General features: G+C 45.9%; 1 protein-coding gene across 1 annotated transcript in view; it reads right to left on the minus strand.

The window, feature by feature from the left end:
• Positions 1-2496: 2496 nt before the first annotated feature.
• LOC135823464 (uncharacterized) overlaps positions 2497-18626 on the minus strand; it is a 35639-nt gene continuing 19509 nt past the window's right edge. The window contains exons 9-15 of the mRNA XM_065336312.1: positions 16615-17934; positions 15980-16246; positions 15212-15545; positions 14556-14676; positions 13973-14064; positions 6265-6508; positions 2497-3658 (exon numbers count right to left, since the gene is read on the minus strand). Of these exons, the coding sequence (XP_065192384.1) occupies positions 3634-3658; positions 6265-6508; positions 13973-14064; positions 14556-14676; positions 15212-15545; positions 15980-16246; positions 16615-17934 (2403 nt within the window). The 3' untranslated portion in view covers positions 2497-3633. The remainder of the gene's footprint in view (positions 3659-6264; positions 6509-13972; positions 14065-14555; positions 14677-15211; positions 15546-15979; positions 16247-16614; positions 17935-18626) is intronic.

Genomic DNA, 18626 nt, shown 5'->3' on the forward strand with positions numbered 1-18626 from the left:
GCATGCAACCAGCATGCGTGGTTTGCTGCAGGACGTGATCAAGTTTCCTGTGACAGGCTGTGTTTTCACGGTCCCGACGCGATGATCATGTTCATGTATGTACTCCGCCGCCTTTTTCATTTGAAGTTTTTTTAGTTCTGAAGTGAAGGAAGAAGTTGAAACGCTTTCCAAGGACCACTGTTGGGTTCTTGTTTGCAGCAACCGTCATCCCTAACGTTAGTGTAAGGAACCCACTTGTCTTTCCATGCGTTCCCTGGTGATGCTGGCATTCCACACTCTGGAATCCTGGCTATCTGGCGAGAAGAGGGCCGCAGTGCTGCGATATCGTTCACAGTGTTGTGCTCGGAACACTTTATCCTAGACGACTTTCATCCTTGCTTTTGCGAAGATATGGAACGCCCTGCCAAGAGACTCTGGAGCTTGGGAAAAAGGCATGACCCATCCCTGTCTTCGCTATTGGAAGATCGACTGCTTGCTGGCGCTGCTCGAGCTGCTGATGTTGAAGTGGAGAGAGACTCTGCCTCGTCGCTCAGGTGTGCGGAGAAAGTCATCTGAGTTCGAGCTGTGGCTGTGTGCACGATATGACAGACTTTCACATTATGCACATAGCCACCAAAGTAAAACTCATGGACACTATCCACGGGCCTGTTCACTTGTACTACTCCATCAGCTCCCTCTTCACTGTCGTCGGCGACTTGTCCCTGAGTTGGAGACGAGCAAGCATGCTGTGGCACTCACTCTGGGAAACAGAGGTTCATCACTCATCCACTGGGACGCATGAAATGTTGGGCATGATGAAGGTACACTCGACTGTCCCCGGGGAAAATTGCAATTCCGCGGCCGCATTTTTTTCCGCGTTTTTTGCGATTTTTTAAAAGATCGCGTTTTCCGCGATTTTCCCGCGTTTTTTGAACTTTTTTGTTACTCTACACCGTACACGTACACACAGTGCACTGTTCGGTCAGCAACGTCTCATCGTGGCGGCTTTTTACTCAAATATGACGAATGCTTACACCAGAGACTTGTAACTGATTGATTTCACTACAAACTCACTGAAAATTGCCGCACATCAATATTAGTCACCGCATATTTACCGCATATTTACCGCAAATTATGCCATATTATGCCGCGTTTTTCCCCGCGTTTTTTGCGATTTTTTTTCCGCAATTTTCCCCGGGGACAGACTCGAGGAAGTGGTGCCCTTCTTAGTTCTAGGAGCATCAGGGTTCTGCATAGAGAAGTGTTCACTACATCGACAGGGGAGAGAAGGTAGAGAAAAGAAAAAGAAATTTCAATCTACAGTAATCCGAAATATCCACTGAATGCGGAAAACTTACCTCTCCAACAACTCCTTCTTTTTCCAGACAGATACGCACCATCATTCAGCAGAAAACTGTTCAGTTCCTTCACAGACCATTCTTCATTTGACAGTTCGTCCACGGGTTCCACAGCCATCGATGGCAAACCACTCGACACTCTCTCCTCCATCTCCAAAATGGAAAAATACAGTGTTCCACCATGCTCAACAACTGATACTCTGCACAAAAATCGAAGAGGATGCCCCGTCTCGGATCACGTGACCGTTATTGTGTGAGCTGCCTGAGTAATACATGTGTAATGGCCCTGTATAGATAGTACTACTCACCAATACTATAGTATTAGTAGTGCTGCACACATTCATTATCAGCCTGTCACCTACCTCTACCGCGGCTCTTCATCAATGTTCTCTTCCTTTTGATTGGGATAGGGTTACCTCTCCTGTCGCCGGACCTAGACTATCCATTACCATAGAACTGTCAGCTATTGTCTCTGTTGCCGGTCCGCTGTTCTGCTGTTCCGCTTAGTTGCTCCGATTCATGATTAGCATTAGCTTCAATACTTAGATACATCACTCTTTGCTGAGTTTAGCACAGCTCACTACTCGTTCGCTGCTGCCTGCTCGATCCTTCCCTTCGTGGCCGCTCGCATAGATTTCAGCTAGTATAAGTTCGCTGACTTAGCCAGATATCGATTAGTCTTGTATGAGTCTTGTATTAGTCTTATTCTTATAATAGCTTTCTAGACTTTCTTTATAGGAGTTCCGCTACCGCTCAAGCGGACTTGTCCGCTTGAGCCTGTGTGGCCTTTGACTTTGTAGTTTCTTACTGTTCCTCTGTTCCTTTACTATCGGACCTGAGGGCTCCGCCACCCTGACTTCTCTCTGTGCTTTGGGTCTGAGGTACGCCTGAGTGGAACTACCAAGAGCTGCGCACATATACTTTGTGCAAACGGGCTTGGGATAACTAACACATAGGGACGATCAGCCAGCCACGACACATGTATTCCGAAGAAATTTCTCAAAAACTCAAACAAATTTGAATTATTCAAAAAAGTCTAGAGGTCTATACTTTTGAAACACACTATAGTATCAGTACGACAGTAGCAGATGCTAGGCTGAAAATGGTGGTAAGGGGCAGCATGCAGTGATCATGGCTGCAACAGACACAGGGGCCAGAGAAGAGTACAGCAATGATAGCCGGGAACATCAACAATGACGTCACACAGTGATTGAGTGTTTTTAAAATAGTAAAGCGTTGCAATTAGAATTGGAGGTGGATGGGTGAAGACATGGTGGTGATAACAGCAGTCTCAGCTGCTGGGACACCAAAGGGAGGTGGATGGGTGAAGACATGGTGGTGATAACAGCAGTCTCAGCTGCTGGGACACCAAAGGGAGGTGGATGGGTGAAGACATGGTGGTGATAACAGCAGTCTCAGCTGCTGGGACACCAAAGGGAGGTGGATAGGTGAAGACATGGTGGTGATAACAGCAGTCTCAGCTGCTGGGACACCAAAGGGAGGTGTTCAACAATTTAAAAAAACAAACAAAACATACTCAAATCTCAGACAGCCAGCTGTTTCCACCTTGTTATATCTCATCAGCAGTGAGCCGATGACAGCAAAAAGAGTAAGGCAATGCCATTTGTATTTACTAGCATAGAACCGAGAAATTCCCAGCCTATTTCAACGCATTAATTAACCGCATTCTGCTACTAAGTTCTGGTGAGATCTTCAGTCTTGAATTTGGATACAAAAATCAAGTCTGCAAAGATATAGGTTAGGCTTCTATGAAATCAATGTGGATTGGCTCAACGCACAGAGACATGGTGATCTCAATATCGTTAGTCAAGTTTCAGTAAAGGCTCACGCAAGCGTGTCTTGAAATTTTAATATTCTTATTACATTAATGGCGGGAATGAGAGGAGCTTCAAAAACTTCCCTGATTGTCTGACATGGATTGAAAATTGATAGTTTATTATTTTCAAAATTTACGAACTGCAATTCAAAGTAAAATAGCATGTGAGTTTCTAGTGTACTTCAAGACATTAGAAACATCACTGCTATGTGTAAATTCATGATGAAGGAAAATGACACGAGCTGATCACAGCAACACATGCCAACTGGCAATGAAAACACACAGCGCCCATGATGCCTAGTACGAACGCTCCGGTCAAAAGACATCAGGCTCCACGACGCTGCCCGGAGGGCGGCCAGGCTGCTAATCCGCTCCGGCCGAGGCACTGAGCGGCTGGGGGTCGGAGAGCAGACGCTTGCCCCCCCCCCTGCCATCTCTGGACAAGGCCTCATCTCCTGCTTATTGTTTCAAGTACTCGGCATTCCTGGCAAACAAACACGATACAGGTCAAACAGCGGCAGAGTGAACTTCTCATTGTCATGGTACAGTGCACAATGGATGAGCAAAGACCCGGACGAAAGACAGAGACGGAGCACAGCAACACACACACACGTTTCTAATAGAACTAGGCTAACTTTTCTTGTAGCTCAACAGTTCACTTGTTACTGAAAAATGGTAAAATGGCTAATTATAGCGTCAGTACCGTAGGTCCATGTCATGCTATGTTATCGCATGAGCTGATTGTTTAGTAACTGGTGGTGTTAGTGGACATCATAGCGTAACTTGTAGTTCCTTGGTCGTTTTATTTTTTATAAATTAATTCTTGGCTCTCCATCCAAGTCCAATTTAAGCGCAGGTGATATTTTAGTGATTTTAACGAAAGGAGTGTTTTCGCTAAAGTTTTGCCGCGTCAATTGAAATTTAGCAGGTACTACAGTACAGTAGTAGTCATCTTCTTTTTCTTAAAACTCTGAAACTCGGGTCACTAACATATTTCATTGTCAATTGGTCCTGATTCAGAGAATGCTAATTTCTTTACCCGTTAAAAACTATACGTTCTACAGTATTAGGCCAATTATCAGATGTTTTGATTGTCAAGTATTTAGCAACTTAGCTTGAACACAGCAAGATCTGTGGTTCAGTGAACAACAATCCCCCCACCACCCCAAACCCAAACCAACCCACCCTTCACCTGAAGGTGCAGAGACCACTGATACCCGTATACACCGTACCCTTTACATACAGGTGATCATTTTTACCATTAATGGATCTTTATACACAAGTGGTCTTAAGGCCGCCGCGGTCACACCCAAACAAGCCACTTTGGGCTTGTTATCGCTGGTGCTCAGCTGGCTTGTGTGCTCCCTGTCGAGCGGTCACAACAGACATCGAGTGCAAAGCTTGAATGGCTTGTTTTTTTTTGCCCGCCAAATTTTGATATCTCGAAACGCACCAACGTTCTCAAGCACACAGGTGGTCTTTATAGTGTATACATAGGTAATCTTTACACACTGTTGTGAATTCCAGCAGAAATCCAAGAGAGCTCGATACCGGGAAGGTAGAGCCGTGACACACTAGTCAGAACAACAGATGGCTTGATCAGTCACAACTTAAAGTTTCATGCCATCTCAGGCACTCATCAGGTGATCTTTATAAATACATGAAGGTGGTCATTATACATAGGTGGTCTTTATTCGAAGGGGGTCTTTATTCGAAGGGGGTCTTCATTCGAAGGGGCCTTTATTCAAAGAGGGTCTTTATTCGAAGGGGGTCTTTATTCGAAGGGGGTCTTTATTAAAAGGCGTCAGGCGAAATAGCACGTCATCGTACATTTGAGATCAGCGGGAAGAAGATGACGACGTCCACTAATTTAGTATCTGTGCACACGAATTTGCTGTGTGTGTGACTCTGTGTGTCAGCTATGATATCATCTTCTGTGGTTCCATGCCTAGCATGTACGTCTGAACCATCCTGCAAAGTTTGAATGACGTAGGTTGAGCGATCGCTCCGCGAAATATACTTTTTGAAATTCTCTTCATAGTATATCTTCCACCATTGAAATTTCGAATTTCTTCAAAAAAAGTGCTGAGAGAGGTGGCTTGCAACCTCGATATGGCTTGTTCCAGGCATGCTTTGGAGCCATCTTCTGTTGAAGTAGTTGTGGGGATCTGCCCTGCAACTGCTACAACAAAAAATGATTCGATCTGAGAAAGGGTGAGACTGCGAATCTCGGTTGAATATTGAGTATTTCAAGCCTTTTCACAACGAAGATTGAGTTCTTTTTGGAGATGGACGTCGCGGCAAAGGACATGGTGTCCGACGTCTGGCGTCTGGTGAAGCCAGGGATCATTTGTCCAGTCAGGTCGGCAGCCTAACCGTCGGTAAGCTTGTGTTTGGATCCCGTTCTGCTCGATGTGGTAGATCACAAACAATTTGATATCGCACAAATTGATCTCAGCATCGTGCGTACGGTATTTTATATTCAGAAAATCCCAAAGTGTCTCGGTGTGGGCGTCCTATGCCACGAGAAACTCCAATCAGGCTCCTATGTCCTCTGCCTTCATGATTGAATGTCCACTTCGTTTGAACAACGAACACAACAATCGAGGACGGCTTTGCAATGAAAAAATACAGCTATACTGGAGCTGAAAAAAAGAAGAAAAAAACGTGCTCAGGATGAGACTCGAGTACACGCATACTTTCCCAGCAGGTGAAACGCAATTTTTTGTGAAAAAATGCGTGACGCCGACTGACCAGTAATTTCGCCTGACGGGGTCTTTATTCGAAGGGGGTCTTTATTCGAAGGGGGTCTTTATTCGAAGGGGGTCTTTATTCGAAGGGGGTCTTAATTTAAAAGACAGGTGATATTTTTATACATAGGTGTTATTTATACACAGGTGTGCTGAAACCATGGTAACATGATCTGATGCCTGAACCTTCTTCCACTGCAGATCACTAAACTATCCCCCCCCCCACACACACACACATGCACACACACACACACACACACACACACACACACACACACACACACACACACACACACACACACACACACACACACACACACACACTCAGCCTGCAACTCACTTGATTGCCCTGAAAAGACGGCGCCGACTATGCTTGGCATTATCAGCCAGCAGGTTAAACAGCTCTTGGACGGTTGTGCTCGGACGTTGCATCAGATACAACAGGATACAGAAGAGGTTGTTCTCTCCTTTGCCTGGGCCTCCGATGTTGCCTTTCTTCATTTCGTGAAACGACTTTAGCACGTTGCGGTAGTAGTTTGTGTATTCTGGAGCCACTAGCTGCACAGCCGCCTTACCGCAGTTTGCTACAACATCACCAGAAGAAAGGGCAGAAAAGAACAATGACACTGTTTTTGATCTGCTGACTTTTCACACTTGTAGTGTGATGTTTATCTCCCTCACTTCTGTGCCCATAGAATTGCTGTCTTAGTTATTTTTGCTTTATTCCCTGTAAGAGCCCATGAAGGGAAGGGAATGAAAACGTTCGTTTCTAAAATGTCCTAGTGTTCATTTGGACCGGTGTGGATTGTGGGGATGCATGTGCTACACTGAAGAACAACCAGCTTCATTTAAAAGAACAATGAGTTTCATTTAACATGAAAGCGTGGTAGCGACCTCGGCGATAATCGTAAAAGAAAGTTAGTTGCTCCCACACTGAAACAGTCAACCGTGAGTCAGTCAAGGGTCAAGTCAGGTCGACGTGAATAGCGCTGCAGTGTGGGAGCAACCGACTTCTATACAGCTTCATTTAACGTAAACATAATTAACCCTTTACCGGCAAGTGTATTTTGTATATGAAATCCATAAGATTGAGAAGGATGCCAATAACTCACAACGAGGCCACATGTTGTATGTTCAAGTTATGTTTTCTTGGAAGTCTGGTACTGATACTGATACTGGTACTGGTACTGGTACTGATACTGATACTGATACTGATACTGATACTGATACTGATACTGGTACTGATACTGGTACTGATACTGGTACTGGTACTGATACTGGTACTGATACTGGTACTGATACTGGTACTGATACTGGTACTGATACTGGTACTGATACTGATACTGGTACTGGTACTGATACTGATACTGATACTGATACTGGTACTGGTACTGATACTGATACTGGTACTGATACTGGTACTGGTACTGATACTGGTACTGGTACTGGTACTGGTACTGGTACTGATACTGGTACTGGTACTGGTACTGGTACTGATACTGATACTGGTACTGGTACTGGTACTGGTACTGATACTGGTACTGATACTGGTACTGGTACTGATACTGATACTGATACTGGTACTGATACTGGTACTGGTACTGGTACTGGTACTGGTACTGATACTGGTACTGATACTGGTACTGATACTGATACTGGTACTGGTACTGGTACTGATACTGATACTGATACTGGTACTGATACTGGTACTGATACTGATACTGATACTGGTACTGATACTGGTACTGATACTGGTACTGGTACTGGTACTGATACTGGTACTGGTACTGATACGGGTACTGGTACTGGTACTGGTACTGATACTGATACTGGTACTGGTACTGATACTGGTACTGATACTGATACTGATACTGATACTGATACTGGTACTGATACTGGTACTGATACTGGTACTGGTACTGGTACTGGTACTGATACTGATACTGATACTGGTACTGGTACTGATACTGATACTGATACTGATACTGGTACTGGTACTGATACTGATACTGGTACTGATACTGGTACTGGTACTGGTACTGATACTGGTACTGGTACTGGTACTGGTACTGGTACTGGTACTGATACTGGTACTGGTACTGGTACTGGTACTGATACTGGTACTGATACTGGTACTGGTACTGGTACTGATACTGATACTGATACTGGTACTGATACTGGTACTGGTACTGATACTGATACTGATACTGATACTGATACTGGTACTGATACTGGTACTGGTACTGGTACTGGTACTGGTACTGGTACTGATACTGATACTGGTACTGGTACTGATACTGATACTGATACTGATACTGATACTGGTACTGATACTGGTACTGATACTGGTACTGATACTGGTACTGGTACTGGTACTGGTACTGGTACTGATACTGGTACTGGTACTGGTACTGGTACTGATACTGATACTGATACTGATACTGGTACTGGTACTGATACTGATACTGATACTGGTACTGATACTGGTACTGGTACTGATACTGATACTGATACTGATACTGATACTGGTACTGATACTGGTACTGGTACTGGTACTGGTACTGGTACTGGTACTGATACTGATACTGGTACTGGTACTGATACTGATACTGATACTGATACTGATACTGGTACTGATACTGGTACTGATACTGGTACTGATACTGGTACTGGTACTGGTACTGGTACTGGTACTGGTACTGGTACTGGTACTGATACTGATACTGATACTGGTACTGGTACTGGTACTGATACTGGTACTGGTACTGGTACTGGTACTGATACTGGTACTGATACTGGTACTGGTACTGATACTGATACTGATACTGGTACTGATACTGGTACTGGTACTGGTACTGGTACTGGTACTGGTACTGATACTGGTACTGGTACTGATACTGGTACTGATACTGATACTGATACTGGTACTGATACTGGTACTGATACTGATACTGATACTGGTACTGATACTGGTACTGATACTGGTACTGGTACTGGTACTGATACTGGTACTGGTACTGATACTGGTACTGATACTGATACTGATACTGATACTGATACTGGTACTGATACTGGTACTGATACTGGTACTGGTACTGGTACTGATACTGGTACTGATACTGATACTGATACTGGTACTGGTACTGATACTGATACTGATACTGATACTGGTACTGGTACTGATACTGATACTGGTACTGATACTGGTACTGATACTGGTACTGGTACTGGTACTGGTACTGATACTGGTACTGATACTGATACTGGTACTGGTACTGGTACTGGTACTGATACTGATACTGGTACTGATACTGATACTGATACTGGTACTGATACTGATACTGGTACTGGTACTGGTACTGGTACTGATACTGGTACTGATACTGATACTGGTACTGGTACTGGTACTGGTACTGATACTGATACTGGTACTGATACTGGTACTGGTACTGGTACTGGTACTGATACTGGTACTGGTACTGATACTGGTACTGATACTGATACTGATACTGGTACTGATACTGGTACTGATACTGATACTGATACTGGTACTGATACTGGTACTGATACTGGTACTGGTACTGGTACTGATACTGGTACTGGTACTGATACTGGTACTGATACTGATACTGATACTGATACTGATACTGGTACTGATACTGGTACTGATACTGGTACTGGTACTGGTACTGATACTGGTACTGATACTGATACTGATACTGGTACTGGTACTGATACTGATACTGATACTGATACTGGTACTGGTACTGATACTGGTACTGATACTGGTACTGATACTGGTACTGGTACTGGTACTGATACTGGTACTGATACTGGTACTGGTACTGGTACTGGTACTGGTACTGGTACTGATACTGGTACTGATACTGATACTGATACTGGTACTGATACTGATACTGGTACTGATACTGGTACTGATACTGGTACTGGTACTGGTACTGATACTGGTACTGATACTGGTACTGGTACTGGTACTGGTACTGGTACTGGTACTGATACTGATACTGATACTGGTACTGGTACTGATACTGGTACTGGTACTGGTACTGGTACTGATACTGGTACTGATACTGATACTGGTACTGGTACTGGTACTGGTACTGATACTGATACTGGTACTGATACTGATACTGATACTGGTACTGATACTGGTACTGGTACTGGTACTGGTACTGGTACTGGTACTGGTACTGGTACTGGTACTGGTACTGATACTGGTACTGATACTGGTACTGGTACTGGTACTGATACTGGTACTGATACTGGTACTGGTACTGGTACTGGTACTGATACTGGTACTGATACTGATACTGATACTGATACTGGTACTGGTACTGATACTGATACTGGTACTGATACTGATACTGATACTGATACTGATACTGGTACTGGTACTGGTACTGATACTGGTACTGGTACTGGTACTGGTACTGATACTGGTACTGGTACTGGTACTGGTACTGGTACTGGTACTGATACTGGTACTGGTACTGGTACTGATACTGATACTGGTACTGATACTGATACTGATACTGATACTGATACTGATACTGGTACTGATACTGGTACTGGTACTGATACTGATACTGGTACTGGTACTGGTACTGATACTGGTACTGATACTGGTACTGATACTGATACTGGTACTGGTACTGGTACTGGTACTGATACTGATACTGGTACTGATACTGGTACTGGTACTGGTACTGATACTGATACTGGTACTGATACTGGTACTGGTACTGATACTGATACTGGTACTGATACTGGTACTGATACTGATACTGATACTGATACTGGTACTGGTACTGGTACTGATACTGATACTGGTACTGGTACTGGTACTGGTACTGATACTGATACTGATACTGATACTGATACTGATACTGGTACTGGTACTGGTACTGGTACTGGTACTGATACTGATACTGATACTGATACTGATACTGATACTGGTACTGATACTGGTACTGGTACTGGTACTGGTACTGGTACTGGTACTGATACTGGTACTGGTACTGGTACTGGTACTGGTACTGATACTGGTACTGGTACTGGTACTGGTACTGATACTGGTACTGGTACTGGTACTGGTACTGATACTGGTACTGATACTGGTACTGATACTGATACTGGTACTGGTACTGGTACTGATACTGGTACTGATACTGGTACTGATACTGATACTGGTACTGGTACTGGTACTGGTACTGATACTGATACTGGTACTGATACTGGTACTGGTACTGGTACTGATACTGATACTGGTACTGATACTGGTACTGGTACTGATACTGATACTGGTACTGATACTGGTACTGATACTGATACTGATACTGATACTGGTACTGGTACTGGTACTGATACTGATACTGGTACTGGTACTGGTACTGGTACTGATACTGATACTGATACTGATACTGATACTGATACTGGTACTGGTACTGGTACTGGTACTGGTACTGGTACTGGTACTGATACTGATACTGATACTGATACTGATACTGATACTGGTACTGATACTGGTACTGGTACTGGTACTGGTACTGGTACTGGTACTGATACTGGTACTGGTACTGGTACTGGTACTGGTACTGGTACTGATACTGGTACTGATACTGGTACTGGTACTGGGCTCATGCTTCCTGTCATACCAGCTATGGTTTTAGTATGCCTGTCGAATGCGTCGTTTACGACTCATTCAAGTGCGGTGCTGCCGGTAAAAAGGGTTAAAAGATTGCGGAGGTGTGCTTATCCGTTCCCCAGTCATGAACCACAGAGGTAGAACACCAGTGCACACAACAAGTTGACAACAACCTGCATCAAGCAGTGGAGTCGACTTGGTTACGTATAACCATTGCAGCTGATGCTGCACTTGATGGGTTGCCAAGGCAAGTCGTGGCAATAAAACCAAAAAATGTACTCGGGAGTCAGTACCACTCCCTCATTGATTTGTTTCCGTCTTCTCTTTGTGCCTTGTTCATGATTGTATTTTCCTCTTCTTCCTTTTCTTATACCACCACCTTCATCATTTTGCGAGAACTGTGGCAATACGCCCAGTGAGAAGGCAGATTTTGCCTGTGCTTCTGGTGAAGTAAAATAAAGCTAAACAAACGAACAAACAAACCACTCTTAGGGGACATGACTTCAATAGGAACACTGGTTAAAAACCAGTGGCGGGTTTAGGGGGGGGGGGGGGGTGCCCCCCCCCCCTAAAAGTTTCGACCTAGGTTTCGAAAAATAGAAGACAGGGCGCAGGGCTAGCTAGACTAGGCTGGGGGTGCGCGCGGCCTGAAACGATCAGATGGACCGTCCAAAAGCGGTTGCACGCTACGGACGTCGGTGCTCGAGCTGGTGTTGATTGTCCACACCACATGCACAGTCTACAGAGTACAGTGAGCATGCACGGCCGGCTACAGAAACACGCTGCACGGTCGGTGACCTGAGTGTGTACACTGTACTGTTGTACAGTGTGATCCCTGCTGGGACGCGCTTGACGCGTCTTCAACGTACAAACATCGAAGAAAAGTCTTCCAGTCAACCAAAACACGATTCGAATGCCGATAGCTCAGGCGATCATCCTCGTTCGAATCGTGTTTTGGTTGACTCGAAGACTTTTCTTCGATGTCTCAGCGACATCCCAAAAGGCCAAGCTCTAGCCAGCAGAGGCTGGATGGATTTTTTGCAAAGCGTTCCTGGGGCGGCACAACTCCTGCTGCCACTCCAACAGGAAACAGTGGTAGTGATGAAGTGGCCCAGGGGGTGACAGGGGGTCGGATTTCAGTTTCCAGCACTGTAGTACCACTGCCTATGTAAAGGATGCTTTGAGCGGTGAGAAATTGTTGGACTCGCATAAATTGCAGTTGATTCGCTCATATAACGGCAAATTAAATTATTTGAACTGTACAAGGCCAGGGTCGGTCGGTCGGGTTTATTTTTTATTTTATTTTTTATTTTGGTAACGGCCATGTGCATACATGATTGTGCAGTTGTACATATCGAATAGCTTCTGTCCATCAAGTCAGTCGATCAAATCTGACTGTGGACGATCCAGCGCAGCCATTGTCCCATCAGATCCAGGTCCCCTCCAGGACCAGATCTTGGCCTCGCTGGCAAACGAGTCTGACGAGCAGCTCTCAACTTGAAAACTTCTGTCAATGAGCGACGCGGTGGTGGAGCTGATGCTGTTTCAGGACCGATTGCGGATCGGAGATAGAAGACAAGATCGTCACCAAGCGCTGCATCCTGTCATTTGGCTGCTTCTGAGGTCGATGTCTGGACTGCTATTATTAGGGTCGTGTGTGTACCATGTTGTACATAGTCTAGTCATGTACATGATAGTACATTTGCATGCACTATAAAAAAATTGCGGTCGGGTGAAGAAAAGACGGTCAGTCGGGTGACCCGAAACAACGAATTAATTCTGGGTGGCCCAATGTACAATGTTGCTGCGTAAATACTGCTCGTGGTGTGTGAGATTTACGGCTCCTTGACATCGGTTTTCTAAATGGCTGACCTGGGACAGTAGCATGATGTCATCTACCCCCACCCCATCCCGGCCGCACCCCCCCCCCCCCCCCAGCCAAATCCTGGACACGCCACTGAAAACCAATGTACAAGGACATCACCTCCTCATCAAAGTCTACACATACACGTGCATACAGTGACAAGAGGGTATTGCAAAACAATTCAAGCAGCTCAGGGGAACTCACTGGCTCTGAAAATATTTTCACCTGGTTGAACCGCACCATTAGTATATTCGGACGTCACCGAGAATGTTCAAATACAAAGGAAATTTAGGCCACCAGCCTCACGCTCATTTTCTCTGAAAATCGCCCGCAATCGAATGGCTCCTACACTCCGAGAGAATAAGGTTGATTGACCCTAGAACTACTTCAAACTACGTTTACTCATAATTCGCTACATACACACGGCTAAAACTCTGCCGTGTCCTTGCTGGAGAAAATATATTCACCACCCGGCATTATTGAAATACACATGAATCACGGTGTCCAAAAGCAACCAACCTCTCTCGTCGCCTTCCTCCTCTCCACCGATGAACGGTTCAATCGAGCTAACAAACGCATGCCAGTCGGCAATCTGATCAAGTGTCTTTCCACTGCAGGGCAGAGTGGCATACAGAACAAAAAAGCACAAAACAAAACGAAAAAACTAGAAACAGGTCCACGTTCTATGTAGGGTCGAAACAGAAGAGCCTCCCTCGGTGGACAGGAGAGCCCCCCCCCCCCAGTGGACACGGTAGAGCCCCCCCCCCCCCCCCCCCCAGTGGACACGGTAGAGTCCCCCCCCCCCCCCCAGTGGACAATAGTGTGCCTACCCCCCCCCCCCCCCCCCCCCCAGTGGACAGTGCCTGCCCCCCCCCCCCCACGTGGAGAGTGCCTGCCCCCCCCCCCCCCGTGGACAGTAGAGCCTGGAAATGCGATGCAGCATTATGTCATCAAACAGATCCCCTCGCTAAATATGCAGGCAGCGTATTGTCAGTGTTTCCATTACCCTGAACGCTTCGTTAATGAAAGCGGCTGATTGGTCAGCTCCAAGGCGACGTATTTGACCTATTTATATAAACCTGCGAGGAAAGCCTTCACTAACCCAATGGCACCAAGTGACATGAATTCAGCGTCGTGAACACCGCTTCCACCAGCGCTGTGATGACCGCTTCCACGAGCACCGTGACCACCGCTTCTACTGTCCACACTGGTACAGGCTCCTGCTGCAAGGCAACAGACGACGTGCCATTGGAGTGGCCAAGAGACATGCACAGGCACACACACAAACACACACACACACACACACACACACACACACACATGTGGGCACGCACACACGGTTTGTTGCAGAAGTATATTGTCGCCACTGAAACGAACATGGTTCATTTCGTACTCGGACGGACCCCTCACTCCTCCAAAATGAACACAGTTTGCTGGCCAAGTTATGATTTTCGCCCCCCCCCCCCCTCCCCCCTCCACCTGTTCCACGGACGATGTTCGCTTCAGGGCGACAAAATATGACAGCGACACCATAGCAATTCTATGACGTGTCGGCTGTGTTTACAGCCATTTCCAGTAAGTAATAGGCCCTGGAGGCATTCATGAGAAAAACCTTTTCCCGGCAAAGATCTAGCTAGTCATTAGTCCTATTCAAAGTGCTGACGCTGGAAAAGTGACTGTTTATCATTAATTATTATTGTGCTAAATTGGTCAAATGTGTATCTAAAATACACTATGAACACCATGTCAGATACATACCTGTAGTCATTGCTGATGCAGCTGCAGATGCTACCGGAGGTGCTGCTACTGAAGGTGATGCTACTGAAGGTGATGCTACTGAAGGTGATGCTACTGAAGGTGATGCTGATGATACTGGTGAAGGTGCTGATGCTGTTGCTGCGAACAGTGATGCTGCTATTGGAGATGCTACTGCTGCGGAAGCTGCTGCAGAGGCTGCTAACAGTGATGTCACTGCTGATACTGCTGAAGGTGCTACTCGTGCTGGAGCTGCAGCTGCTGCTACCAGTGTTGCTGGTGCTTGGGGAGAGCAAGACGAGGAATTAGATGCAAGAACAATGCAGTATTCCTCGTTCTGTCAAAGTGAATGCACATACAGACACAAGCAAACACAAGCAAGCACACCCACACCCACACACCCACACCCACACACCCGCACCCACACACACACGCTCGCCGACATGCACACACACACACACACAAAGAGAGCAGTAAGTCAACTTGAATTCAATGGTCCAATTTATCAATAATTATTGTGAACTTGACTAACCACAGACAAATGAGAGCATTGCTGTCGGCTGATGACTACTTTCAGCTCTAGTCTTTGTCAGTCACAAGCAGACATCCAAATAACCATGGTACTAGCACAGGCACTGCTCCTCAGCATAGATAATACACTCCGTATTGAAAAGGCTATCAATATGACACTCCAAAATTACCTCCATTGGCTTACAGCAATACAGATATGCAACAAAAAAGTTTCAGCGGCGGCAAAACATCATCTCTTACTTGCTTCCACGCCTTCCAAAATTGAAGTGCACCTTCTGGAAGGCTCTGGGCAGCATGGTGACCTTCGTAGTAAGCTGCTGGGCACATGGGCACACTGCCAAGCTCCACAGAAACAACCGTGTGGAAACAAGTGGCAGCGGCGTTGCTTCTACTCTGAGCTGCTGCTGTTGCGGCTGTGCCAGGCGTTGTCCTGCAGCACTCAGCACGACCATGCAGGGTACATAGTACATGTTGGTTCATTGTGCCACAGCCACACTTCACCAGCTCCTGAACACCACACATCAACAGATCACACAAGTAACACAACACCAGACAATCAGTCAGTTTCAACAGAACTCATCGAAAGGCAAGTCCTCGCCTCACCCCCATCCCAAAAATATATACTACTCTACGAAATTCTAATGATGATAGATAAACAGCCAATGACCCGAATGAAACACAACTCAAGAAATGCATGTGTGAGGCCGAGAACAACAGTGGGAACACTAGAGGAAGTGTTTGTGAGGGGTTGGGAAGAAAGGAGAGGTTAGGAGAGAAGAGGAGGGAATTGTGACAAAAAAATGAAGACTGACGGCAACCAATAGAAAGAAGTGAACAGGATAGAAGACAGACATCAACATGTTCTCATGTCTCACCTTCAACTTGAGATGTTTATTTGCCAGTGTGAGAACGCTTTCTAACTGCTTGTGCACCATGTCCAGAACAGCAACACCATGGCCTTCACGGAACTTATAGCGCAGACTATTCGCTTCCACACGCAGGCCGATACCACACTTCATGTACCGGAGTACAAGCCACTTCTTGTCAGGCAAGGGCAGACGCATTGCACATTTAGAAAGTGCGGTGTTGGCCCACGATGCGTCATTGTGCGTTCCATGGTGGGTATTGTAATGTGAGAGACAGGATGTTGCAAGCCTCAGGAACGTTGAATGAGGAAAGTGGCATCCATCTTTCGAAGAAAGGATCATTTCTTCGGAAGTCGCTCCACGAGGGCTGGAAAGCTTCTCAGCTGCAGCAGCTGCTGGCATGAAAAAGAGGGCATCGCCAACATCACCATCTTCTTCATGTGAGTGCACCTTACCAGCTTGGCACAGAATGTCCAACCTAGCCATCAGACGAAAATAGAAGTTGCGACTCTCTCTGTGCAGCATGAGCGGATGGAGGTGTGGACAGAACTTCTTCCACAAACACAACGCCACTTTGTCAGACAGAAGACCTCGGTGCAAGCGCTGAATATCATCAAGCGATACATGCTCATCTCCGAGGTCATTCCTGGTGACACATGGCTGAAGGAGAGCGGCGGAAAGCTTCATGACATCGGTAACTTTGATGACAATGTTCTCTCGCAGTTGTTCACTGTCTGGATAGTACAGGGCAGTGCCAGACGAATGTTGAAAAGCCAGCATGTCATCAACGGATTCGGCTGGATTTGGGTTCACACGACGCAGCATTTCCTCCACTTTATGGCGTGGTATCCACGGAGCACGCAGATCCGGATGCACAGAGAGTTCCATGATTGACAGCGTTTCCAGGAGACGAGACATGGGAATGGAATCTTGTTGCTGACTCTGCATGCAGAGTTCTTGGCGCAAAGCAATCAGCTGATTGTCCTCCGCAACGCCTTCTTGCCCTGAGACGGTGTTGTCAATGAAGAAGATGTCTTCCTTTTTCAGCAGGTGCTTGAATGGTTGACAGGCGATGCTCTGAATGATATCGTCTCGTTCCTTATCAAGCTCAGCATTGAAAGTTGCTGAACGTGTAACATCAGCAGCAGCAGCAGCAGCAGCAAAATGGGTCTGGCGCTCATCAATGTGACAACCGGCAAGAAACACACGACAACTGCATCCATCCGGCAAGTTGTTGTGAATAGTTTCAAGGGCATCATGCACGTATGCCAAGCTCGGTTGGCCAGGGAGAGCGCCAGCGTATGGACGGTGTTCACCGTGCACACGAACCTGAAATCAGCATGAAGAACAAACACACGCACCACACGCAGCAACGACAAAACCAAAGGACAATGTGAATAGGTTGAAGAAATGCGTATACAACAACTACAAAATGGCCATGGTTCACCAGGAAGAAGTCAATAGGCGATGATGCAGATCTGCACTTGCCAATCCAAGCAATTGATCAACAATACTGGTCCATGAAAACACGGCATATAGATCAGTATTTCAATGAGCGGTGCATGACGTGAGGAAAATGAATCAATGCAACCAAGACTACATCAGCCCAAGTGTGTGCAACTCTGATCTCCAAGCTATGTTTGCCCTTCATGGTATGCTGACTCCATTACACTGTGAAATGAAAATCTAGCTGACTGGATTGGAGATTTCCTAAGGCTTAGGAGCAATGATTTCATGTGTGTGATGGGAGGTTCAAAAGCAATGCTTGTGCGCGAAGCATCACGCCTAAAACTGTAGCCGAAATCTAAGAGAAAATCGGATTGGGAAGTTGGGAACCGTGGCAGATCAATAATGATGCAATGTCTCAGCTGATAAGTCAGTTCATGGCTAAGTAAATGTGGACAGTGCCAGGTGATTGAACCAATCTGCAAAGTTGAATACTCGGCAGTTTCTGCACTCCTGGTGCTCAGCATCAAACTGACAAACGTTTAAAAATACTGTCCATGGAGAATGACACAATT

Source organism: Sycon ciliatum, chromosome 8 (assembly GCF_964019385.1).
Source record: "Sycon ciliatum chromosome 8, ocSycCili1.1, whole genome shotgun sequence".
Taxonomy (NCBI): domain Eukaryota; kingdom Metazoa; phylum Porifera; class Calcarea; order Leucosolenida; family Sycettidae; genus Sycon; species Sycon ciliatum.